We start from the raw sequence: 26652 nt of genomic DNA on the forward strand, positions 1-26652 counted from the left end.
GAGGGGAGAGGTCAGTGTGTCCTGATGTCTGTGTATTAGGAGGAGGGGAGAGGTCAGTGTGTCCTGATGTCTGTGTATTAGGAGGAGGGGAGAGGTCAGTGTGTCCTGATGTCTGTGTATCAGGAGGAGGGGAGAGGTCAGTGTGTCCTGGTGTCTGTGTATTAGGAGGAGGGCAGAGGTCAGTGTATCCCCTGGTGTCTGTGTATTAGGAGGGGTATTAGGAGGAGGGGAGAGGTCAGTGTGTCCTGATGTCTGTGTATTAGGAGGAGGGGAGAGGTCAGTGTGTCCTGATGTCTGTGTATTAGGAGGAGGGGAGAGGTCAGTGTGTCCTGATGTCTGTGTATTAGGAGGAGGGGAGAGGTCAGTGTGTCCTGATGTCTGTGTATTAGGAGGAGGGGAGAGGTAAGTGCGTCCTGGTGTCTGTATATTAGGAGGGAAGAGGTCAGTGCGTCCTGATGTCTGTGTATTAGGAGGGGAGAGGTCAGCGTGTCCTGGTGTCTGTGTATTAGGAGGAGGGGAGAGGTCAGCGTGTCCTGGTGTCTGTGTATTAGGAGGAGGGGAGAGGTCAGTGTGTCCTGGTGTCTGTGTATTAGGAGGAGGGGAGAGGTCAGTGTGTCCTGGTGTCTGTGTATTAGGAGGAGGGGAGAGGTCAGTGTGTCCTGACGTCTGTGTATTAGGAGGAGGGGAGAGGTCAGTGTGTCCTGATGTCTGTGTATTAGGAGGGGAGAGGTCAGTGTGTCCTGATGTCTGTGTATTAGGAGGGGAGAGGTCAGTGTGTCCCCTGATGTCTGTGTGTTAGGAGGAGGGGAGAGGTCAGTGTGCCCTGATGTCTGTGTATTAGGAGGAGGGGAGAGGTCAGTGTGTCCTGATGTCTGTGTATTAGGAGGAGGGGAGAGGTCAGTGTGCCCTGATGTCTGTGTATTAGGAGGAGGGGAGAGGTCAGTGTGCCCTGATGTCTGTGTATTAGGAGGAGGGGAGAGGTCAGTGTCCCCTGGTGTCTGTGTATTAGGAGGAGGGGAGAGGTCAGTGTCCCCTGATGTCTGTGTATTAGGAGGAGGGGAGAGGTCAGTGTCCCCTGATGTCTGTGTATTAGGAGGAGGGGAGAGGTCAGTGTGTCCTGATGTCTGTGTATTAGGAGGAGGGGAGAGGTCAGTGTGTCCTTATGTCTGTGTATTAGGAGGAGGGCAGAGGTCAATGTGTCCTGGTGTCTGTGTATTAGGAGGAGGGGAGAGGTCAGTGTGTCCTGATGTCTGTGTATTAGGAGGAGGGGAGAGGTCAATGTGTCCTGGTGTCTGTGTATTAGGAGGAGGGCAGAGGTCAGTGTATCCCCTGGTGTCTGTGTATTAGGAGGAGGGGAGAGGTCAGTGTGTCCCCTGGTGTCTGTGTATTAGGAGGAGGGGAGAGGTCAGTGTGTCCCCTGGTGTCTGTGTATTAGGAGGAGGGGAGAGGTCAGCGTGTCCTGGTGTCTGTGTATTAGGAGGAGGGGAGAGGTCAGCGTGCCCTGATGTCTGTGTATTAGGAGGAGGGGAGAGGTCAGTGTGTCCTGATGTCTGTGTATTAGGAGGAGGGGAGAGGTCAGTGTGTCCTGATGTCTGTGTATTAGGAGGAGGGGAGAGGTCAGTGTGTGTCCTGATGTCTGTGTATTAGGAGGAGGGGAGAGGTCAGTGTGTCCTGATGTCTGTGTATTAGGAGGAGGGGAGAGGTCAGTGTGTCCTGATGTCTGTGTATTAGGAGGAGGGGAGAGGTCAGTGTGTCCTGATGTCTGTGTATCAGGAGTAGGGGAGAGGTCAGTGTGTCCTGGTGTCTGTGTATTAGGAGGAGGGCAGAGGTCAGTGTATCCCCTGGTGTCTGTGTATTAGGAGGGGTATTAGGAGGAGGGGAGAGGTCAGTGTGTCCTGATGTCTGTGTATTAGGAGGAGGGGAGAGGTCAGTGTGTCCTGATGTCTGTGTATTAGGAGGAGGGGAGAGGTCAGTGTGTCCTGATGTCTGTGTATTAGGAGGAGGGGAGAGGTCAGTGTGTCCTGATGTCTGTGTATTAGGAGGAGGGGAGAGGTAAGTGCGTCCTGGTGTCTGTATATTAGGAGGGGAGAGGTCAGTGCGTCCTGATGTCTGTGTATTAGGAGGGGAGAGGTCAGCGTGTCCTGGTGTCTGTGTATTAGGAGGAGGGGAGAGGTCAGCGTGTCCTGGTGTCTGTGTATTAGGAGGAGGGGAGAGGTCAGTGTGTCCTGGTGTCTGTGTATTAGGAGGAGGGGAGAGGTCAGTGTGTCCTGGTGTCTGTGTATTAGGAGGAGGGGAGAGGTCAGTGTGTCCTGGTGTCTGTGTATTAGGAGGAGGGGAGAGGTCAGTGTGTCCTGACGTCTGTGTATTAGGAGGAGGGGAGAGGTCAGTGTGTCCTGATGTCTGTGTATTAGGAGGGGAGAGGTCAGTGTGTCCTGATGTCTGTGTATTAGGAGGGGAGAGGTCAGTGTGTCCCCTGATATCTGTGTATTAGGAGGAGGGGAGAGGTCAGTGTGTCCTGGTGCCTGTGTATTAGGAGGAGGGGAGAGGTCAGTGTGTCCTGGTGTCTGTGTATTAGGAGGAGGGGAGAGGTCGGTGTGCCCTGATGCCTGTGTATTAGGAGGAGGGGAGAGGTCGGTGTGCCCTGATGCCTGTGTATTAGGAGGAGGGGAGAGGTCAGTGTGCCCTGATGTCTGTGTATTAGGAGGAGGGGAGAGGTCAGTGTGCCCTGATGCCTGTGTATTAGGAGGAGGGGAGAGGTCAGTGTGTCCTGATGCCTGTGTATTAGGAGGAGGGGAGAGGTCGGTGTGTCCTGATGTCTGTGTATTAGGAGGAGGGGAGAGGTCGGTGTGTCCTGATGTCTGTGTATTAGGAGGAGGGGAGAGGTCAGTGTGTGTCCTGATGTCTGTGTATTAGGAGGAGGGGAGAGGTCAGTGTGTCCTGGTGTCTGTGTATTAGGAGGAGGGGAGAGGTCAGTGTGTCCTGATGCCTGTGTATTAGGAGGAGGGGAGAGGTCAGTGTGTCCCTTGATGTCTGTGTATTAGGAGGAGGGGAGAGGTCAGTGTGTCCTGGTGTCTGTGTATTAGGAGGAGGGGAGAGGTCAGTGTGTCCTGATGCCTGTGTATTAGGAGGAGGGGAGAGGTCAGTGTGTCCTGATGCCTGTGTATTAGGAGGAGGGGAGAGGTCAGTGTGTCCTGATGCCTGTGTATTAGGAGGAGGGGAGAGGTCGGTGTGTCCTGATGTCTGTGTATTAGGAGGAGGGGAGAGGTCAGCGTGTCCTGATGTCTGTGTATTAGGAGGAGGGGAGAGGTCAGTGTGTCCTGATGTCTGTGTATTAGGAGGAGGGGAGAGGTCAGCGTGTCCTGGTGTCTGTGTATTAGGAGGAGGGGAGAGGTCAGTGTGTCCTGATGTCTGTGTATTAGGAGGAGGGGAGAGGTCGGTGCGTCCTGATGTCTGTGTATTAGGAGGGGAGAGGTCAGTGTGTCCTGGTGTCTGTGTATTAGGAGGAGGGGAGAGGTCAGTGTGTCCTGGTGTCTGTGTATTAGGAGGAGGGGAGAGGTCGGTGTGTCCTGGTGTCTGTGTATTAGGAGGAGGGGAGAGGTCTGTGTGTCCTGGTGTCTGTGTATTAGGAGGAGGGGAGAGGTCAGTGTGTCCTGGTGTCTGTGTATTAGGAGGATGGGAGAGGTCAGTGTGCCCTGATGTCTGTGTATTAGGAGGAGGGGAGAGGTCAGTGTGTCCTGGTGTCTGTGTATTAGGAGGAGGGGAGAGGTCAGTGTGTCCTGGTGTCTGTGTATTAGGAGGAGGGGAGAGGTCAGTGTGTCCTGATGTCTGTGTATTAGGAGGAGGGGAGAGGTCAGTGTGTCCTGTTGTCTGTGGATTAGGAGGAGGGGAGAGGTCAGTGTATCCCCTGGTGTCTGTGTATTAGGAGGGGAGAGGTCAGTGTGTCCTGATGTCTGTGTATTAGGAGGAGGGCAGAGGTCAGTGTGTCCTGGTGTCTGTGTATTAGGAGGAGGGCAGAGGTCAGTGTGTCCTGGTGTCTGTGTATTAGGAGGAGGGCAGAGGTCAGTGTGTCCGGATGTCTGTGTATTAGGAGGAGGGGAGAGGTCAGTGTGTCCTGATGTCTGTGTATTAGGAGGAGGGGAGAGGTCAGTGTGTCCTGATGTCTGTGTATTAGGAGGAGGGGAGAGGTCAGTGTGTCCTGATGTCTGTGTATTAGGAGGAGGGGAGAGGTCAGTGTGCCCTGATTTCTGTGTATTAGGAGGAGGGGAGAGGTCAGTTTGTCCTGGTGTCTGTGTATTAGGAGGGGAGAGGTCAGTGTGTCCTGATGTCTGTGTATTAGGAGGGGAGAGGTCAGTGTGTCCCCTGATATCTGTGTATTAGGAGGAGGGGAGAGGTCAGTGTGTCCTGGTGTCTGTGTATTAGGAGGAGGGAGAGGTCAGTGTGTCCTGGTGTCTGTGTATTAGGAGGAGGGGAGAGGTCAGTGTGTCCTGATGTCTGTGTATTAGGAGGAGGGGAGAGGTCAGTTTGTCCTGGTGTCTGTGTATTAGGAGGAGGGGAGAGGTCAGTTTGTCCTGGTGTCTGTGTATTAGGATTAATATACCTGACATTGAGTAAAGGAGCCGCTTTCCCTCCGGTTACAGAGATGACACCATGGTGTAGGTGTAGCACAGCGGGGGCTGTATCACACACGTTATACCAGGCAGCACCTGCTCAGCATCGGAGCGACTTCCTGCTGGTATTATATACAGCTCTGTCTGTGCAATACACAGGTACTAACTGGTAAATTTAGTAACGCTTCTAAAAATGACTGCCCATAGCAACCAATCAGATTCTGTCTATCATTTCCCTATTGCATAATAGAAACTGGCATCTAGTATCCGGTGTATCCTGGTGTATCCCCCCCCCCCCCCCCGCTCTGCTAGCACCTGGCACCTGCCGCGTACGCACTGTGAGAGGTTAATGTGACAGGCCACCTGCTGTGTGTGACAGTAGACAGAGCTTGGGGCCACCTGTGCAGAGTGTCACGTACAGCTGCCGATAACGTGTGAACAGCAGCGTCAGCCTTCCTGGAACCGTCACCCTGTGTCTCTGGATCCATCCTCCTGACACTAATCTAATGAGGGCTGATAGAAAGCCTGATAGTGTCCCGCAGCATCATGGCCGTGTCTTCTGCAGAGTGTCAGCTGCCAGAGACACGCGGCACCCACCACCCTGAGCACCAGGCCTGGTCTGCGGTGTCAGCGCAGCGCAGACTGCTGTGTTACTGGCTGCAGCTGGGCCAGCGCCACCTGCACCTGATCACTGGGCACAGCTGGATTTGGGCACCATATTCATATGGAGGCCTGGTTACAGCTAGAATAGAGGATCGCTTGGATCCTACCATAGGGCCATCGCTGGATCGGTCCTGTTATCTATTCATGGCACTACCTCCTCTATCCCCCAAGTGAGTGCTGCTCCCTACCTCTGGAACTCTCCACAAAACTACAAACGGGCTCTCAAGACCTCACTTCTTCACCAAACCCAGCCAACTCTCACCTTAACCCTGTTCATACTGTCTACCCCATCCCTGTTTGTCTGCCCCTCCCCTTTAGAATGTAAGCTCTCACGAGCAGGGCCCTCTCTCCTCCTTTACTTTTCCCTCTGTTACTTAACCCACCTTTGATGGTACCAAATCCTGTGGTTTTCTGCCACGCTGATTCTCTTTTCAGTGTACAGCACCCTGTACTATTGTATTCAACTTATGTCACTCTCTTGCTTATTCATATATGTACTCTGTAATTGGGCGCTGCGGATCCCTTGTGGCGCCATATAAATAAAGGATAATAATAAATAATATGGGAATTAAATGCAGTCATTTTGAATATAAATAGTATTAAAATTAATAAAATCTTTAGAAAAAATTCAATATTTGGGTGCTAGTTGGTGCGCACTGCTTTTCCTGTTACCCTGGTCCTGCGATTATATTTACTGGGTGGTGAGATTGCAGAGCTGATGATTTTTATCCCTGAGATTGAAAGTGACAATAATACTGAGCGCAGTACCGTTGTATTTCAAATCCGCCGCTTAGTAAATAGCTGTTTGCAGATAATGGCTCAATTCAGATGCTTTAGCAAAGAGTTTCCCAAACAAGATCCTTGAGGAACCAGCAGTCCAGGTTTTAGGAATAACCCTGCTTGTGCAAATATGATATAATCACACTGACTGAGATACATACCTCTAGCCCAGGGGTAGCCAACTCCAGTCCTCGAGAGCTACCAACAGTTAAGGTTTTCCAGGTTTCCTCACAGAATCACAAGTGAAGTAGTTAGCACCACCTGTGGATCTTTTAAAATGTGTCAGTCAGTAATGAGGGCACCTGTGCACCTGTGAGGTGAGCTGGAAAACTTGAACTGTTGGTAACTCTCGAGGACTGGAGTTCCTGATCTAGCGGCTAACCCAGTGGTTCCCAAACTTTTTCAAATTGCGGCACCCTAGAGCATCAGAATTTCTTACACGGCACCCCTAGGCCAAAAGTTTCTTATTCAGATTTAAAAAAAAATAATTAAGTAAATTGTTTTATATGTCATACAAATGTTTAATTATGGATGAGGGACAGGATTAGCTTCTGTTTGTCCACATATTTTATTATTGACAGCCCACCAGCAATGTTTTTGCCTTTTAGATCGACCATAAATAATTTTAATTGATCCAGGACCACCAATCCAAGGCACCCCTGCAAGTGTCCCGAGGCACGCCAGGGAGCCACGGCACACAGTTTGGGAACCACTGGGCTAACCCATGCATGTCCAAACTATGGCCCTCCAGCTGTTGTGAAACTACAAGTCCCATCATGCCTTGCCACAGTTTTGCTATTAGGGAATGCTAAAACTATGGCCAGGCATGCTGGGATTTGTAGTTTCACAACAGCTGGGGGGCCACAGTTTGGACGTGCCTGATTCTAGCCTCAGTATGCAGCACAGTGCGAGGTGCCTGACGTGAGTGAGCTGCGATGTCCAGTGCAACTCTGCGTCCGGCATCTTTCTCCCTGGAAAAGGCATCTTAGTCACAACGGAATGTGACTAAGACGCACAAGAAAACAGTGCTGATTAATCTGATATTTGTATATTGTGTGTGACTGAGGGGTCTATGGCCCCTGATCTGATTGCAGTACAAATGTGTTCTCAAAATGGGCAAAACTATGTGCAGTGCAGGTGGGGCAGATGTAACATGTGCAGAGAGAGTTAAGGGCCTATGTACTAAGACTTGGAGAGCGATAAAGTGGGTGGAAATAAAGTTTCAACCAACCAGCTCCTAACTGCCACTGCCTGTAACATGACAGTTAGGGACTGATTGTCTGGTACTTTATCTCTGACCTCTTTCCAAGGCTTAGTACATAGACGCATCAGTCTGTGGGCCTGGTTCAGTGTTGACTGCTGATCGGCGAATTCACCGATTGAGCGATGATCTAATGACAGATCATATCGCGCATGTGCGAGTCTGTATAGCGACAGGAAATGTGTATGAGCGTAAACGAAATGTGGCCGGAGGTTGACGGACAGGAAAACGTTTGGCGGTGGAAACCGGCCGATCTCTGGTAGTGTCAGAGAAACCGCAGTCGTGCCCTGGCGTTATAAGGGAGGGTCTGTGATCAGCCCGTGTCAGTCGCAGCAGACCGGTAGGGTCAGACTTACATTACACAGCCTGGGAAAATGTAATAAAATCATAATCGCATTAGTTGCTATGGGTAACATCACCTCTTTAATTTTAGTAGCTTTAGTACATTTACCCCGGAGACTCAGTGGCACACAGCAATGCTGGTGTCATGTATAACATTAATCAGCGCAGTCTCTTCATGCGTCCTAGTCGCATTGCATTCAGAGTGTATTTGTAGATTATTTAATACAGGTCGTGGAGCATTTAGGGGCCGATTCAGTGGTGGATGCTGCAGGACAGCCGCTTTGTACGCAGTGGCTTTGCCAAAGTCGCAGAAGGCAAACACCGGCCACCCTGAGTAACCCCGTGCACACTTCTATTACCGTCTGTGTCTGACTGGTTACTGCAGAATCAAAGTGACGCCTGCATCTCGTAACGTGTCACTGAGGAGTCTGCGGGATCTTCTCATATCAGGATGAGGAATTCCCGTGTCTTCCACGGAGGACGTCACTTACAGTATTGGCAGAAGGTGCGACCTCAGTCTGGATCACTCAGACCATGGCCCTTATTCTGATCGGTGCGGCCCGATCAGAATATGCGGCCACGACCGTGCAGGCGAATCCCCGCCTTCCATACGGATCGCCACCTGCCGTCCGTACGCGGATATGTGGCGATCCGCATGAAATTGGACGGGGATACGCCTCCTCCATGGTGGGAGCAGCCCCTGCATTCGATGGTCGCCGAACATCGAATGCAGGGCCGCACGCTCCACCAGGTCCCGCAACACAAGACCACACGGACACTTGTCCGTGTGAAATCTTGTATGGGGGCGGGCAGCTGACATCCGGCGATGTCAGATGCCCGCCCCGTACCCACGCGTCACGGCCTCATTACCATGCATACGCCCCGCGTTTGCATGGGAACGCCCATGAAACGCGGGGCGTATGCATAGGGTAATGAGGATAAGTAGCCCCTCACGCCCCTCTACGCCCCCTGTGCGGCGTATAGAGAATCCTTGCGGCGAAATCGCCTGCACATGCGCAGAGTGACCTCTGCACATGCGCAGAAGATAAACATCGGCGGCCCGTACGCAAGCGGGAATATCCGCATCGATCAGAATAAGGGCCCATGACACAATGACGGCTTCTCTAATGCACTTTAACTTTGAGCTGTGACAGTTTTTAGCCTACAAACTCTGCACCGCACCCCCTGTACTTATCTGCACCTACCTCCGATATCTGCCTTCACAGCTCCCTCTCTCCATATTCAGCTAATTTTTTCCAGATCGGTGTCCCTGCAAAAATTTCTTTCACTTTCTGTTGTGACATCTTTACGCACACAAAGGAGTAATTTGGTGCAGCGTGTGGCCTCTAGTGGTCACTGGGGGTACTTCACCTCATAGAGATCAGGTAGTGGCTTGTGTCATCTGAGTGTAGAAAATCACAACCCTTTTTATTGCAGTTACACATAGAGCGCAAGCGTACGTCCGCCACATAGTCTATGTATACGTTGTACACCTGCCATTGCACACACGCAGGGCGTTACTATGAGGCGTGGATCCAGCCCTGCGCTATCCAGGCCCCCTTATTCATCGTGCCGTATTGCCAGTAACAGCCGCCAGCCACCATCGATGTCTCTGCTCCTTTCTCATTGTGTAGCTGGCAGGATCCGCAAACAGCTGTGAGGATATGGGGGATGTGTCCCAGTGAGTGTGCGATACATTTACACAACTGGAAACATCTGTGGCTGGGAATCCTGGAAAGCGCACTGTGTGGGGAAGTGTGTGCGGCCAGCGCGACACATTCTGCCACACCAGCCACTAAGCACTTCGTACATTCCTCCTCGCCCATGCCCAGAGGTAGGATATCCAGGATAATCTCTGTCTGGGCCTTCAAAGCAATCATACCAAAGCAATGCAGTTCTCTTAGAGTGCATTGTGTAGCCAGCGGTGTCACAACTCACAAGGGAGGCAGCCATTTTGTGTGGGGAACCATTATTCATAAGAAAATGCCTCAGTGATGTCACTAGTTCCTAGTAAAGTGATTGGCTGAATGTAGGAACTGGCACTGCAGGCAGACAGCCACTGGGGGCAGCCCAGTGTCTCTAGGACCAGAAAAGGAAGGAAAATGGGAGCCAGGCCACGCCCCCTTGTTGCCGGGGACGGCCATTGTCTTCTACCTACAACTGTATAGAATATATTGATAAATGATCCGTAGAAGCTGTTTGGTTGCTAAGGGCAACATCTCTGCTTGCCCACTTCTCCAATATTTAGTAATTAGGCACCCCTAGTGTTACCACCTCATCTGGACTCATATTATATTATTACACAGGTTCTGTGGCTGGCTGACTTCAAGACTCAATTTCACCTGGATTTAATCAGCCACAGAACCTGTGTAATTAATATGTGTCCAGAATTAATGGGATGAGGTGGTCACCCTAGGCGCCCCCACCCAGGTGCTGCTGATTTAGATTGACAGTGGCAGGGCATGCTGGGATGTGTAGTTCCACAGTAGTCGGCATGCCACAAGTTGCCTACCCCTATTTTAAACCAGGAAACAAGAATTATTGAAGATATTAATAAGGAGGCTCATGAATTACACAGGTTATGTGTCTGCTGCCTTCAAGCCTTCATTACATCTGGTTTTAATCAGCCGCTGTGTAATTCATGTGCGTCTCGGTTTAATCACTTAACTGGTGAATGTTTTCCCCAAAAACTGCTCAGAAATTGTCATTTTTCTAAATTAGTAAATTAGGTAAAGAACATGAAATTAAACTTATCCCAGAGGGGGGCGGTCCTCCTGTCGTGTTGGCCAATCAGCAGTGACACCATGGGACAGTGCAGGGAGGTCTGGGGGCAGCAGTGACCATGCAGTGCAGAGGTGACCAATTAGCACATATAAACATGCATGTGATATGGTATGGTATAATCTACCTGACTCAAGCCACCTGTGCCTAAACATGGATATCCTTAAGACCTGGACTGTTGGTGTACCTTGGTGATTGCATTACCATAGCCACACCCTGGTTGCGTTGGGAGTAATTAGTGATAATACATCAGCCGACGCTAGATTTGCATTAGCTTGGGACGGTATAGCAGTATGATACATTATCCTGGCTGGCTGCTTCGTACGAGTAACCGAGCCGCAACAATTGTTTACAGTAATTGTCATAAACTTTGTAACAAACAGTAATTTTACAAATCCCGGTGACCCCAATCCGTGACAGCGAGCTCAGAATTACATGTTTGGGGACTTGGGAATCCTGCAGCATAACTGCAATGGAATTTTTCTAAATTTAGTCGAAACGCTTCCCATGGCTGAGGGGGGAAAGGGGTGGGGGGGCTGCATCCTGATTACAGATATCCCATATGTTGGAGAGGGGGTTTCTGCATCCTTATAAATCAGGAGATACAAGACATGCTAAGATTCTAAAGGTTGTTAACATATTACTTGGCATAATATCATGTAAATATGGTTTTATTTTGCTGTTATGGGATCTGTATAGCGCACTGGTTCCCAGAGGACATACAGTATCCCTGCTTGTGCACAGATGGTATAATGAAACTGACTGAAGTAGTCACCTGTGCTTAAGAATGGATTTCCCTAAAACCTGGATTGTTGGGGGTACCTTGAGGATTGTGTTTGGGAACCTCTGGTGTAGTATTTTACCGTTCTCTAGTCCACAGATTCTCAAACTCGGTCCTCAGGACCTCACACAGTGCATGTTTTTCAGGTCTTCTCACAGAATCACAAGTGTAGTAATTAGCTCCACCTGTGGATCTTTTAAAATGTGTCAATGAGTAATGAATGCACTTGTGAACCTGCCGGGTGACCTAGAAAACGTGAACTGTGTGGGGTCCTAAGGACCGAGTTTGAGAAGCCCTGAACTAGACCCATACCTCCTAACATGACCCTCTCCGGGAGGGACACTCTACTCTGCTCCTGTACTTTCCTCTTAATTTATGATTGCCATCACCTGTGGTGACACCTTTCTTATCAGTTACCTAGCTTACCACAGGTGATGGCAATCATACATTATCCATACCTCCCAGCATGCCCCTCTCCAGGAGGACACAATGCTCTGTTCCTGGGCTTCCCTAGTAATGTATGATTGCCAGCACCTGTGATGACACCTTTCTTATCAATTACCCAGCTCCCCACAGGTGATGGCAATCATACATTATCCATACCTCCCAGCATGCCTCTCTCCAGGAGGACACAATGCTCTGCTCCTGGGCTTCCCTGGTAATGTATGATTGCCATCACCTGTGGTGACACCTTTATTATCAATTACCCAGCTCCCCACAGGTGATGGCAATCATACATTACCAGGGAAGTCCAGGAACAGAGCATTGTGTCCTCCTGGCATGGGTCATGTTGGGAGCTATGCCTTAAGTATATATTTGTAAAAATAAAATATTTTATATCTTTTATTAAAGAAATATTTTAAAAGTTTTCTAAATAAAAACACTCCCGACAATTTCAGGTGTGGCCACCTGTGTAGCGTCAGCTGCTATACAGCTACACATCCCAGCATGCCTTGCCACAGTCTTACCTTGTGCTAAACAGCAGTTCTCTGGCAAGGCATGCTGGGAGATGTAGTTCCACAGCAGCTGGGGTGCCAGCGTTTGCCTACCACTGTACCATGGCATGCCCAGATCTGCCACCTCTTTATGACTTTACTGTATTTAAATGCGCTCTGTGCATTGCATTATCTCTCTCTGAGGTAAATTTGTAAGTTTCTATAGATTAAATGTGTGGTGATGTTGCCCATAGTAACCAATCAAATTATGTCTATCATTTTCAAGAATGCAATAGAGATATGACAGCACAGCTAGAAACTGATGGGTTGCTATGGGCAACATAACCAAATTTATTTTTTAGAAACGTTAGTAAATTTACAGTCTGTGCTTTTCAGCAGTGTCTACCACCAGGATAGTTGCTGTTTTTTGCCTTAGGATATGACAAAGTGATTTTTATTTAAAGTTATGACTATTGGTATGAGCAAGTAAACAAAAACTCCCTGCAGGATGATGTTAGGGTAGTATATGGTTAAAAAGCACAGCCAAAACCCAGCGGGAAACCTGCATGTATAGCGTGAAAGGTGTCAGAATGGCTTTTACAAGCTACTAGTGAAATTCCTGTCATCTGTAGGTGGGCAATCCCACTGGTGGTGGTCCATGCACAGCAATTTGTGTAACATGTCCGGTAGCTTATGGAATGCAGAGCTGTGTACTTCAGAGCATGCAGAGCAGCGTGTGTGGTTCCTGCAGAGCAGTTTGTGTGGTTCCTGCAGATCAGCCTGTGTGTGGTTCCTGCAGAGCAGCCTGTGTGTGGTTCCTGCAGAGCAGTGTGTGTGTGTGGTTCCTGCAGAGCAGTTTGTGTGGTTCCTGCAGAGCAGCCTGTGTATGGTTCCTGCAGAGCAGCCTGTGTGGTTCCTGCAGAGCAGCCTGTATGGTTCCTGCAGAGCAGCCTGTGTGGTTCCTGCAGAGCAGCCTGTGTGGTTCCTGCAGAACAGCCTGTGTGTGGTTCCTGCAGAGCAGCCTTATGGTACCTGCAGAGCAGCCTGTGTGTGGTTCCTGCAGAGCAGCCTGCGTGTGGTTCCTGCAGAGCAGCCTGTGTGTGGTTCCTGCAGAGCAGCCTGTGTGTGGTTCCTGCAGAGCAGCCTGTGTGTGGTTCCTGCAGAGCAGTGTGTGTGTGTGGTTCCTGCAGTGCAGCCTGTGTGTGGTTCCTGCAGTGCAGCCTGTGTGTGGTTCCTGCAGAGCAGCCTGTGTGTGGTTCCTGCAGAGCAGCCTGTGTGTGGTTCCTGCAGAGCAGTGTGTGTGTGTGTGGTTGCTGCAGAACAGCCTGTGTGTGGTTCCTGCAGAGCAGCCTGTGTGTGGTTCCTGCAGAGCAGCCTGTGTGTGGTTCCTGCAGAGCAGCATTTGTGGTTCCTGCAGAGCAGCCTGTGTGTGGTTCCTGCAGAGCAGCCTGTGTGTGGTTCCTGCAGAGCAGCCTGTGTGTGGTTCCTGCAGAGCAGCCTGTGTGTGGTTCCTGCAGAGCAGCCTGTGTGTGTGGTTCCTGCAGAGCAGTTTGTGTGGTTCCTGCAGAGCAGCCTGTGTGTGGTTCCTGCAGAGCAGCCTGTGTGGTTCCTGCAGAGCAGCCTGTGTGGTTCCTGCAGAGCAGTTTGTGTCCCTTGCCTGTTACAGAGGGAAGGGTGGTTCTGTTTTTTTTACAGAAGTATTTTTATATTGTGCTTTATGTGTTTGCCCCAGCAGAACAGTCACAGTCCAGGGGGACGGATGGGTGGGGGCTGGGGGTGAACCGCTTTGGCTTTCTCCCAGTTAAAAAGTTTGTTGCAATTATTCCCAGAGACTCCAGACAGAAACAATTAGCCGATGATTATTCAGCACCTCGGCTCGGTGATTTATAATCTGGCACCCACGGGGTTAATGGCTGAATTCTTTGACCTTTTGCTGATTTATGCTGCAATTTAAAAAAAATAAAAAAAATGTCATTTTCAACTGATGTGTAATGTGATAAGATGGGATATCCTTGCCCTGGGACCCTCTGGTGTGTGATGAAACGGCCTGAGATTATAGTGCCAGCCTTGGCGTGTAATAATATAATAAGTGCGTTGTGTGGGTGAATGCGGCGCGGCCGTGGTTAGACCCATTTCCCTTGTCTGACACTGCTCTCTATTCTTCACAGCTGCAGGAAGAGCAATTGGATTGTGGGGCCGCTCATCTCCAGCACCCGCTGGGTATCAATCGCGCTCTGTCTGCGACGCCGCTCTTCAAGGCTCCGGGCTTGACCTCCGTGGCAGTGTCCAGCGTCAGCAACTACACGGTGGTGTTTTTGGGCACAACCAGCGGCCGGCTACATAAGGTAATTTCTGGGACACCTGTTAAAAAAAAAATAACAAAAAATAAAAAACTCATTGTTCTGGTTTCGGGACAGGACTATGGTGAGGAAATCCCTTCCACAGCCCACCTATACTGAAACTCCAACCTGCCTGTTTCCATTGGACCAGCCTACCTCAGTACATACAGGAGAATCCTGCCTAGCATGAGGCACCACCATATAATGCCTCATGCAAAAGTCACCAGGTGGTGGACAGCTCGGTGGCAATACAGTTCAGCCGTGTCAATAGATAGGAACTTGCACAGTACGTAGAATAGAAATCGCATCTCTTGTGCAGTAACTACCTGGGGTCAGATGCACTAAGCTTGAAAAGTGATTAAATGGAGAGTGATAAACAGCCAGCCAATCAGCTCCTACCTGCCATTTTTCAAACACAGCCTGTGACATGACAGGTAGGAGCTGATTGGCTGGTGGTTTATCACTCTCCATTTTATCACTTTTTAAGCTTAGTACATCTGGCCCAAAATATGTTTAAAGAATAACAAACAAGTATTTTTAGATTTTATTAAGTCTGCCAGAAATTCTTGGTTTCCGTATGTTGCTGTATATAACACAATCTCCAAACCGGCTGCTTTTATTTCCAGTCTCACCTTTACCTTGTAAATATGCACATCTTACACCTAAGAGCGACGCCAGTTCTATATTTGCTGTTACCACTTTATACCTTCGCTGAGCGGAATGGCAAACACTGCAGTAATCAGCGGTTTATACATGCACCTCATCACCTTTCCTGTCAGCCTTGGGTGTCATATATGGAGAGGAGAGAGGCAGTGTTAACTACTGCAGCCCCCACCTATGTACCACGCACACAGTTATCTGGGGATGGGGGGCTGTCACATAGTTGTACTTGTGCCACACAGGCAGATGGGGCTTATTTGCACCAGGGAAATGTGACAGTTAGTAATGACTACACCTGTGCTCCAGCTAGGTCATCTGTAAATGTGACAGTAATGACTACACCTGTGCATCAGCTAGATGGTCTGGGAAATGTGACAGTTAGTAATGACTACACCTGTGCTCCAGCTAGGTCATCTAGAAATGTGACAGTAATGACTGCACCTGTGAACCAGCTAGAATGTCTGGGAAATTTGACAGTTAGTAATGACTGCACCTTTGCTCCAGCTAGGTCATCTGGAAATGTGACAGTAATGACTACACCTGTGCTCCAGCTAGGTGGTCTGGAAATGTGACAGTTAGTAGTAATGACTGCACCTGTGCTTCAGCTAGGTGGTCTGTGATATGTGACAGTAATGATTGCACCTGTGCAACAGCTAGGTGGTCTGGGACTGTGACAGCTAGTAATGACTACACCTGTGCACCAGCTAGGTGATCTGGTAAATGTGACAGTTAGTAATGACTGCACCTGTGCACCAGCTAGGTGGTCTGGGAAATGTGACAGTTAGTAATGACTGCACCTGTGCACCAGGTAGTTGGTTTGGGAAATGTGACAGTGCGTAATGACTGCACCTGTGCAGCAGCTAGGTGATCTGGGAAATGTGACAGTTAGTAATGACTGCACCTGTGCAGCAGCTAGGTGGTCTGGGAAATGTGACAGTTAGTAATGACTACACCTGTGCACCAGCTAGGGGATCTGGGAAATGTGACAGTAATGACTACACCTGTGTACCAGCTAGGTGGTCTGGGAAATGTGACAGTTAGTAATGACTACACCTGTGCACCAGCTAGAGGATCTGGGAAATGTGACAGTAATGACTACACCTGTGCAGCAGCTAGGTGATCTGGGAAATGTGACAGTTAGTAATGACTGCACCTGTGCAGCAGCTAGGTGGTCTGGGAAATGTGACAGTTAGTAATGACTACACCTGTGCACCAGCTAGGGGATCTGGGAAATGTGACAGTAATGACTACACCTGTGTACCAGCTAGGTGGTCTGGGAAATGTGACAGTTAGTAATGACTACACCTGTGCACCAGCTAGGGGATCTGGGAAATGTGACAGTAATGACTACACCTGTGCAGCAGCTAGGTGGTCTGGGAAATGTGACAGTTAGTAGACCTCAGGGACCAGTTTGGCCAGGCCTGTGTTAGAGAATATCTCATCTATCAAGTTCCTAAACATGATGTGCACAGTCAATCATTAAGGGGTTAATTGTGGGACTCCAAAACTGGAAAAGACAACAAAAAACACTACATTTGTGTCCATATTTACTAAGAAATTGTCTGGTAATATGGTGCTTTACATGCTCTGGTCCTGATTTGTATGTAGATGGAACAATGGGCCCTATTCAGACGGGCACACAGAAGTGCGGAAATCACTATTCTCCTCTCTGTGGGCGCTAGCGAGCGGATGTTTACCTGTACACATCAGTACGCAGCCCTGCACAGACCAGTCCTGTCGCCCATCATCTTCCCTAAATGTCCATCTGACAGCATTAGAATATAATCTGCCTCCTATCCGCAGACATCGCTCTATTCCCCCAGCTCACACGTTTCTAATCCAATTCCAGAGCAGTTACCTTCTTCTGGGGACCTGTGGCCTCCTGCTAATAGTGTGTAATTCAGATCTGTGTTCCTGCGAGAGGGCGCTGATAAAGTATTAACAGCCGGAATGAGTGACTCCACCAGATCTAATCCTCTGGAGGAGACGCGTCCGACAATTGGTCATCTGGGATCCTGGGCACACTGTATCTCATCTCACACCTAACTCCCCGCAGCCTCCCGTGCCCGGGCATCATGCGCCCGCGCTAAAGTCGCAAAAGAAACAGATGCAAATGAAAGACACTAATTGAGGTGGCTCGCGGCGCATTTTGCAGCGGGGGGCTTATTCGGTTAGAATTCCCGGATGGCTGCGGGAACGAAGAATCCAAGGTTATGAGTGAAAGATAATGAATGAGAAAATGGGGTGGGAGAGAGAGGAGGTGGGGTGCGAGTTTGGGAAATGGTTTTACGGAATTTCCTCCGTGGTCGCAGACTGCTGTTTTATTGTCACTGGCTGAGACGTCCTGCAGAGCATTAATCTGCTCTTTGTGGGGTTAACCCTCCACCGCCTTGGATTTTGTGTGTATTGGTCTGTGCGGGTGTAAAGACTAGGTAAAGCCACTGTTTAACATCGCTATGAATCACAGTACGGAGTACTGGTGATTCTACAGATGGTGCCTTTTACGGCTCATCTGTATACTGTATGTGCTGGCAGAGTGTGACTGACAGACTTGTAGCCTTGCTCTCCTATAATACTCAGTGAGCTTATTCCTAGCAGCAGGATACGTGAAGTCATGAAACTAAATTCTGTGCCCCTTCCCTCTGCTGACTGCTGCTTGTGCCCACAGATTAACTTGGACGCCACCATGAACATCGTCAGCAAACAGTCCATCTCCATAGCCCGCGGGCAGCCGGTGCACCACATCATGCGGTTTGACCCTGTGGATCCTGCCTATCTCTATGTGATGACATCACACCAGGTAACGTGTCACTTACCACATGTTATTCAATTTCAGACAGCAGTCCTGTGTTATTGTCGTCATTATATAGGTTTTTCTGTTAGTTTGCGGTATTAGCCATTTCTTAGGCTCTTGTTGGCGGCTAGTGTGATGCTTGTCATGCCGGTGCGCCCTCATATTTACACATAGACAGTGACCGCTGGCCCAATTTATGTTTGTACACTGTGGTTGATGTTCACGCAATGTGGAGATTATCGTCAGACTGCGCATGTTCTGCGATCGTACAGTGCATGCGCCAAGCTCCCGCTGAGATCCTGCTCACAATGAGCATTTTGTGAAGACAGGAAGTGACTGTTTAAAGTTAACAGGGAGTTTACAGGGAGTGGTTGACAAAATGGCCGCTTTCGCGCAGTCATGCATGCAGCGTAATATGGAGCCAGCGACGCCGCACCCCCATCCATTTTGCGTAGCCATAGTGCTAACCTAGCAGTCGACCTCCTATATTGCGTATTGGCTGCGAGTGTGCGCAATGTGAATGAGTTGCGATGACTCCGGTAGGCGTACGAACATAAATTAGTCCGTGTATACGCATGTATCCAGTTATACATTTCCAACTATGGATATTATTTCAGTGCATATAGTCACCCTGGTCGTCAGTAGTTCCCGCAGGTTAAACTTAGGTTCGGCCCGAGGTGCGAGGCACAGTTTTCGGTCTCCCGGCTACAAATGACGTCCCTGTGACGCAGTTAGCATTGCAGGCAGAATGTGAGCTGGTTTGTGAGATTCTTTATTGCATAACGAGGGATATTTTCTACACATTCCACCGGTCATCGAAGATCTCTTCTCTCTTCCAGCTGACACAAGTGAAAGTTGCGGACTGTGGCGCGTTCCGGACCTGCGCAGTCTGCCTGCAAGCTGCTGACGCCTATTGTGGATGGTGCAATATGGAAGACAGGTTGGCCAATCACTTTATGACATCATAGTTAGGTTCTTGGGTCTCGTGATCATTTTGTACTATTCTAGTCTTACACAATCTCTTCCCGTATTCCCCATATACCTGTCCATAACTACAATGACAAAGAGGCTTATGACGGGTGACATCCATCGCAATCCCATCATTATTAGAAAAACCACCATTTCCATCGAGCTGGGAACATCGATGGTCGGCTTCCGATGTCCACCTTTAGCCTTGCTTATGTCCTGAACCATGTTGTATGACTATCAAAACAGAGTGGCGTTGCCAGTTCTCTTAACAGAAACGAGTATGTACTAATTAGCAAATGACATTAATGATGAGCCGCAGGTTCTAGGACACTGGGACATTATCTGGGATCTCCTATTCATTTGTCACCTCACCTGCTAGAATTCTATAAACCATTCACACATCTTAGGGCGCTGATGATGTAACGCTGTATCCATCGAATGCGCTCATTAGCGGACAGCACGTAAATCACTGTTGGAATTACAGGCTCGCCATGATGCTTCCGTCTGATTAATTAGGCGGCAGATTAATATATGCAGCGAGCCCGATGTGAGTTGCACATACTGTCACCGAGTTGGGAAGGTCACCGGTTGGGAGCAATGTCCCGCTACAACGCTAATTACTCATCACTATTCCGGCTCAGGCCGCAGCAGTCTCGTTAATTTGACATCAGCTTGCGTCTGTTAGATAAGAGGCTCTCGGGCAGCCTGGAGCCCGAGGGGTTAAATCAGCTGTATTGGAAGCGTTTGGAAGAACTTAGCACTAGTGACGTATAACCTGCTGGACTTTATTCCAGGTGTTCCATGCAGCAGGACTGCCGGAACGGCGGGGATTCCATGTTCTGGACCAGCGCTAGCAGGGGCGTGCAGCAGTGCCCGTCTGTCACGATTATGCCGGATAAGTTTGACTTGGCCTTAGATACCCAGGTAAGAGGAGTATTCTATTCCCTTTCTTCTAGGAGAACACCATGAACCGGGTGTATTGCGGTTCAAGTCCGGCGACCGTTCGGGATGACAGACTCGCAATACACCCGGGGCAGATTTATTAAGCCTGCTGTAGTGATAAAGTGTCCGGTGATAACGTGCCAGCCAATCTGCCCCTGGCTGCCAAATTATGTGCTGTGTTTGGAAGCTGATGGGCTGGTACTAGGGTGGTCTATCTCCGGATCGTCGGGATCCCAGGATTTGGCCCTAAAATTGCCGGGATTCGAATCCCGGGATTGGAGTTTCCAGTTCTGGGATTTCGAGACTAGACTGCGCATGCACAGTCTAATGGTGGGTGGCGTCTGAGCATCCGCTCAAATGCTGCCACGCTGTGACCCTGGCGTGCCCCCCTGGTCAGAGATCATACTGCGCAGCCCACCATCCACCCGCCTCCTCCCAGTGGCACAGCTGCCACCTGCCCCACTCCGGACCACAGCGCCCGTCCATGTAAATAACTGTGCGGGGTGGCTGGTTTGGAGGGAGAAGGGGTGCATTTTTTTTAAACTTTTTAATTAGGGAAGCCAATCCGGGAATTCCGGGATTGAGCCTTTTTCAAACCTGAATCCAATCCTGGTATTTAAAAAAATGTCCTGGGATTGGCATCCCTAGCTGGTACATTATCACCAGACACTTTAGGGTTAATAATCTGCCCCTCAGTCCCCAGTAGACAATTGTGGGGCTCATTGGTTTGGGAGCTGTTGGTGACCCTGCAGACGAGCCACCAAGACAAGATACGGGCGATGTGCGGAACTATGAAATGTAAGGTGTCTATTGGCCGGAAAGATTGTGGAAGGAGGAAATGTATCCAGGTGTTTTAGAAATCTAGACATTAATTGCCATATGATACCAAAAGAAAGTCTGGTGTCTCCCAGGTAAAAAAAACAATATGACATTATTTAGGTTAATAAAGAAAGACAGATGAAACAGACACATCCCAAACTTTAACTATAAAAAGGGATCAAGCTCTTTGGTCATGAAATGGTTAAAAAAAGAACCTGAAATAAACTCTTTGTTCAACATCCTCCCTCTCCACCCCCCACCCCCCCCCCCCCCCATTTAATCTACTGCCAATTCTTAAAAGGGTAATTCAACTCTAAAATTATTTTGCCTAATTAAAACCATTATGCTCGGTATTAGGTTTACCAAAAGTAAAATTGCCTGCTGAAAACTCAGAAACACTGGATTTGTTTTAAATACTATCTGTTTCCGTGGAAACAAGCGATGCCGTACATGGGGGGGGGGGGGGTATTCTTGTTGACTCGCAAGGAAACCAGTACCCGGAGGAAACCCGCGCAAGTACGGGGAGAATATATAAACTCCAGAATAAGGGACCAGGGATTTGGGAACCGTTGGCACTCCAGCTGTTGTTGAACTACGCATCCCAGCATTAGCCAATTGGCAAAACTGTAGCAGGGCATGCTGGGATGTGTAGTTCAACAACAGCTGGAGGGTTAAAGGTTCCCTATATATATTTAAGTGTTGTACCATTGTAATTATCTGTGTGGTAAAAGTAGGGAAGTTTTACAAATGTTGTTGGGGTATTGGTTATATCACATGGGGACAAGAAGTTCTCGTATGACAGGAACTTGGCGCATTTTCGTGCAGGCATGCAGTATAAACTCTAAGTTCCCATGGCTAAAATAAGAAGTGGCCTGGGTAACTGATGTCACTTTTTCGGGCTGTAGTACATAGTTATATATCTATGTCTCTCTTCCCATGCAGACAATCCTTCTGGAAATTACCGGGAATCTCCCCAGCCTAATGCACATGAACGCATCATGTGATTACGGCAATGGGGTACTCGTGCCAGCTTCCATCGTCTACGATGCGGACACATCCCAACAGTGGGCTCAATGCTCCTTCCTTCCCAGAGAGAAATTCCCAGCATTCCCGGAAAACCAAGGTAAAGTACTGACACTGGGTTCTCATTCAGAGGTATCGGCAGTTTCGCGCAGGCCGCCAGTGTTGCGCAGTGCATGTGGATCTGTCACCTGGGCAGGGAGGTGTGGTAAAGAATCGGACTCGCGAACTGCCTCTGAATCAGGACCACTGCCTCTTCCGATACATCTTGGAAACATCCTACTGTAGGTGTCTCTGCCATTTTGACAGAAGGTTTATACTGCGTCAGCCATGTTAGATCTGACAGGAATATTTCAAAATAACGGACTTTCATTTATCAATTGTCGCAACCATCACATCTCTGGCCGCAACCCCCGCCATCTCTGGCTGTGAGAGGACGGAACGGTGTAGCCAGAGGCAGGACTGCGTGGGTGAACATGCGGCAGACGTCCTATTCAGAACACTCCTAATTACCATGGTTAATGACCAAATGACCATGACATTGCTCTGTAATTCAGCGCTCTACCATGGTAATCCTATACATTTTCTCATTAGGTAGATGCATGCATCCCTTGAGTCAGGGCTTGTTGCGGCCATAGGGAATTGTACAACACAGACTAGATCACAAAATGCGGGTGTTTAATGTGATATTCATCATTCGGGGATTCATAGGATTTTCTTTCTGACATTAAATAACCAAAGACCTGTAAAAGGCAACGTAACCGTAGGGTGATAATGACTTATGGAGACCGATATTCCCCGCGGTCACCTGGCACCTAAACATTAATCAGACGGCGGGTAGAATTGTTACAATAACTTTATTAGACATTACTATATGTAACACGCTTATTGATGTCATCAAGATTCTCGTGGTTGTTTTCTAAATAGTTTATGAGGAGAATATACTGTAGAACAGGGGTAGGCAACCTGTAGCACTCCAGCTGCTGGGAACTACACTTCCCAGCATGCCCTGTCACAGTTTTGCAGTTAGGGCATGCTAAAACGGTGGCAAGGCATGCTGGAACGTGTAGTTTCACAGCAGCTGGCGTGCCACAGGTTGCCTACCCCTGATTATAGAGGAAGAGTCATACAAGACCCGCGTGATTGAGAACCACTGTATTCTCTCCCCAGATTACTCGGCCACCACCATGGCGGTGACGGTGGGGGGGACCCGGATCGCTCAGAAGGACTTCGTCATATATGACTGTGAGAGGACGCAGACCATCAACCTCAAAACTTCGTAAGCAATCTCCGCTGATCATATGACAGAAGTAACGCTTTCCTTTTGTGTTCAGACAGAGGTGACACATTTTGCGCGCACGTCTTCTAAGAATGCACATTTGTGTCACGTGACTGATTTTGTTTTCTTTTTACAAAGATTTATAATGGGATACTGGGAGAGTGTTACTGGGGTCACTGTTCCTAATGAGCTGTGGAGGCAAAGTTCATTGTAACAGTGTCAACAGCCCTTCACTTAAAATTCCACTTAAGTTCCTTTCAATTTACTTTCGTTGTGTTGTTAAAGTGGTTATGGCTGGTTGGGTCCCTGCACTCGGCACACTATTTTATTATCCCTGCACCCTGCAATTTACAGTTTCTTATATAGCGCAGAATATTGCATTGCGCTTTGATAGGGCATGTAATACTGCCTGCCGGTACATGTTGACTAAAAAAAACTTGTGTCAACCTTTTAGAACATGCCACACCCTGTACAATGACTTTTATTGGTAAACGCGTGCACAGGACATAGACGACGCGCCACTAAGGCGCATGTCCGCTTTCTTGCCACCTCCCATGTTATGTCAGCGCCTGGGAACGTACCCTGACTCCTCTTCCTCACATTACAGGTGCACGAGTTGTGTGACCTCCCCCTGGTCCTGCAGCTGGTGTGTAAAGGAGCACGCTTGCATTTCCAACGCCTCACAATGCCAATTTGCAGTCAAGGTAAGAACTGGGATCTCTGGTGTACTGTGCGGCTTGTTTACCCCAACCCGCGTCTCATTATCTGGGGGTTCCCTGTGATCAGTTGTAGTATGTGATATGTATTGGGGGTCTTTCACTAAGTGTGTGCGCTTAGCCCACAGTGTGTAAGGAAAGGATTATTGCAGATCGCCATCTTTCTTGAGGTTGTTTAATATTAAAATCGATAAAAGGAAGTTCTGTACTAAGATATATATTGTTAGTCACTGTGGAACCCTTGTGGCACCATCTAAATAAGCAATAATAATAATGGAGATGAGCGAGTCCCTGGATAGGATGTGAGCCAGTCATGTGACAGTCATGTGACCACACAACAAGATGGCCACTTTGGTCAGCTACGCCCACTTCTGCTGAGTGGCCTAATCACGATAACCATAGCAATGTGGTGGGCGTGGCTGCATCACTTGTAATGATGAGGCACGGGTTTAATTGGAATGTACCCCATAGTTGTTTCGTAGTTAAATATATTTGTAGCACACACATATTGCACCTTACATGGAACATACATCTTTCCAGAGGAAAGCTACATTGCCTACCACATGTATACACACGCACACCCCATAGCAACACAGGGAGCACATACAAACTCCTCTCAGATAATGCCTGTTTTGAATCGAACCCAAGACCTCAAGCCAGCGATACTAACCACTGTGCGACTGTGTGCATGTGTTTACTGTATACGTATTTCTGCGCCGCCCGGATTTCCGACAGACTGAGATCCATGTTATTAACTTCGGTCCCAAACTCCGTTCTAAAGGCTCCCTAACAGTCTAGGTTTAAAGATGACTATACTTGAGCACAGATGACTTACATAGTACCTCAATCAATTTCATTTCGCCATCTGTGCTCAGCCATGGATATCCATAAAACCTGGGCTGTCAGCAAGAGATTTTCTGCAACTGGTTTGAGGCACAAACACAACAGAGCGATTTATGGCTCATTAGACCGTGGCGTGAGGCGGATGCACGCGGTGACATGGAGACTAATGAGAGCGCTACCTGGACTGTGAGGCCTCCGCCATAATCCCATTACACTGCCCCCGTATCAGGGCTGAAATTGAATCTTGTTTTACCGAGCAATCTCATCCCTTCGTTAGGAGAGATGGGCTGAAAACTCGTTATCTGATTACCCGCTGCATTAGCCGAGACACATGAGAAATGTTCTCTCTTTCCTGCTGACATGAGAATCTGCTGTTGGCGTACAAATGGCCGGCGTCCGACCTGCATGCGCGCAAATCTATCTCGCCGCGTCACATCGCAGTCTTGCAACGATTGCTCTTCTCCTGCCGATGTCACTGGGTTTTGTTTGGTAGGGACAGGGTGTGGGTTGCAGAGAAGACGGTGTCCATGTCGATAATCAGTAGGTAGACAGGTATGTGGTTGACCTTGACAAAAGGTCAACACAGGAAAATGGTCGACTTTCAAACGGTCAGCACTGAAAGTTGACATGGATTTTTCACATTTCTTGGGTGTCAATGAGCATGTGGCTTTAGGTTGATATGTCGACAGTCAATAGGTCAACCACTATTGGTCGACAGGCATAAGGTCCTAGGTTGACATTGACAAAAGATTGACGTGTCAATGGTCGACGCGTGGAAAGGTCGACACGAGGTTTTTGTGATATTTTGTTTTTTCTTTCGATGACTTTTTCATGCTTCAGATGCGACGCGTAATACGGAGCTAAGCACTGTGCACGAAGAATGGGGAGCGATGCGCTACACTAAATGGGGGTTCATGTCGACATTGACAAAAAAATATGAAAAGCTAATGTTGATCTTTCTAGTGCTTGTCAATCTTTTGGTGTTGACCTACAGTATCATCCGGTTCCCACTGGGACACAGTAAGACGTTTTGTGATGTCCTTCCCGCGCGACCCTGTGTTATTTCTCCAGTAATGTGGGGTCAGGGATGTAGGAACAGTTTGTACACACACGAGAGAGCGAAGCCGATTCCCAGCGGGATCTTCTCTTTCTTCACAGTTTATCCAGAACTGATGGCGGCTGTAAGAGGAAGTATCGCGTTTCCCGCTGCGTGTAGCCAGCGAGAGGGATTTTCTCTGACCATTCTTAGTTCCCATGGCAGCGCTAGTGCCCGGGGTTATCAGACATCCGTGTGACACTTATTGTGTAACATCTACGTCGTATATGCGGAATGCGTGTGTGCCAGTACCAGAGCTGTCTGCGTACAAGGGATTCCTACAGTGTATAATGCTCTCCTTTACCTCTTTACACCCTGTTAGCCGATTACCCTTCTGGGTGGTCTTCCCTGGTTCTCTCTGCCGCCTGGTTCTATAAGGCTTTTCCCTTTGGCGGAACGCACCAGCCCTTTGGCGGAACGTGCAAGTCCTTTCCTTGGTGGGAATAATCCTACTGGGGTTTGGGTGTTCCCTGAATGCCCCATAGCTGGTTGGCACTGGGTGATGACGCTGTCGATTATTAACGCTATGGTTACGCCTGCAGGAAAGATGCTCCTAGATTGTGGGACCGGTGGGCCTCAGTCTCTCCTTGGGCTTAGTAGGTCCACGTCTGACGTTTCCTGTGTCATTTTATGTGCTGTTTGTTTTGTCAGCCCCACCCCCACCCCCTGCCTTTTTCCCATCTTCCTCTTCCTCCTATTTCCTGTGCTTTTATATATATACTGCTTCTTTCATTTCCTTTGTTATAATTGCATTTTGTAGTCATCTCTATTATGTTGGTTGCTGTCACTTTCACCTGCATGTGTTGAAATAGAATTTTGGGCAGATCTATTAAGGCTGGTGAAGTGATAAAGTGGAAGGTGATAACGTAGCATCAGGTTGGCTCCCAACTGTCATTATTTATATGTGTGTGTGTGTGTGTGTGTGTGTGTTTGCGATCAAACCCTTGTTTGTCTGTTTTTTCCTTTTTGCCATAATTGTGTATGAAAAACATACCAGTTGATTAAAAGCTAAGCCCACAACCCAA

The 26652-nt window shown here is 48.7% G+C and overlaps 1 protein-coding gene across 1 annotated transcript in view; it reads left to right on the plus strand.

Moving 5' to 3' along the window:
* PLXND1 (plexin D1) overlaps positions 1-26652 on the plus strand; it is a 108425-nt gene that overhangs the window by 20836 nt on the left and 60937 nt on the right. The window contains exons 2-8 of the mRNA XM_083155676.1: positions 14319-14495; positions 17818-17949; positions 18783-18883; positions 19707-19836; positions 21616-21796; positions 22864-22972; positions 23580-23676. Of these exons, the coding sequence (XP_083011802.1) occupies positions 14319-14495; positions 17818-17949; positions 18783-18883; positions 19707-19836; positions 21616-21796; positions 22864-22972; positions 23580-23676 (927 nt within the window). The remainder of the gene's footprint in view (positions 1-14318; positions 14496-17817; positions 17950-18782; positions 18884-19706; positions 19837-21615; positions 21797-22863; positions 22973-23579; positions 23677-26652) is intronic.

This window comes from Crinia signifera, chromosome 8 (genome assembly GCF_055691185.1).
Source record: "Crinia signifera chromosome 8, ASM5569118v1, whole genome shotgun sequence".
Taxonomy (NCBI): domain Eukaryota; kingdom Metazoa; phylum Chordata; class Amphibia; order Anura; family Myobatrachidae; genus Crinia; species Crinia signifera.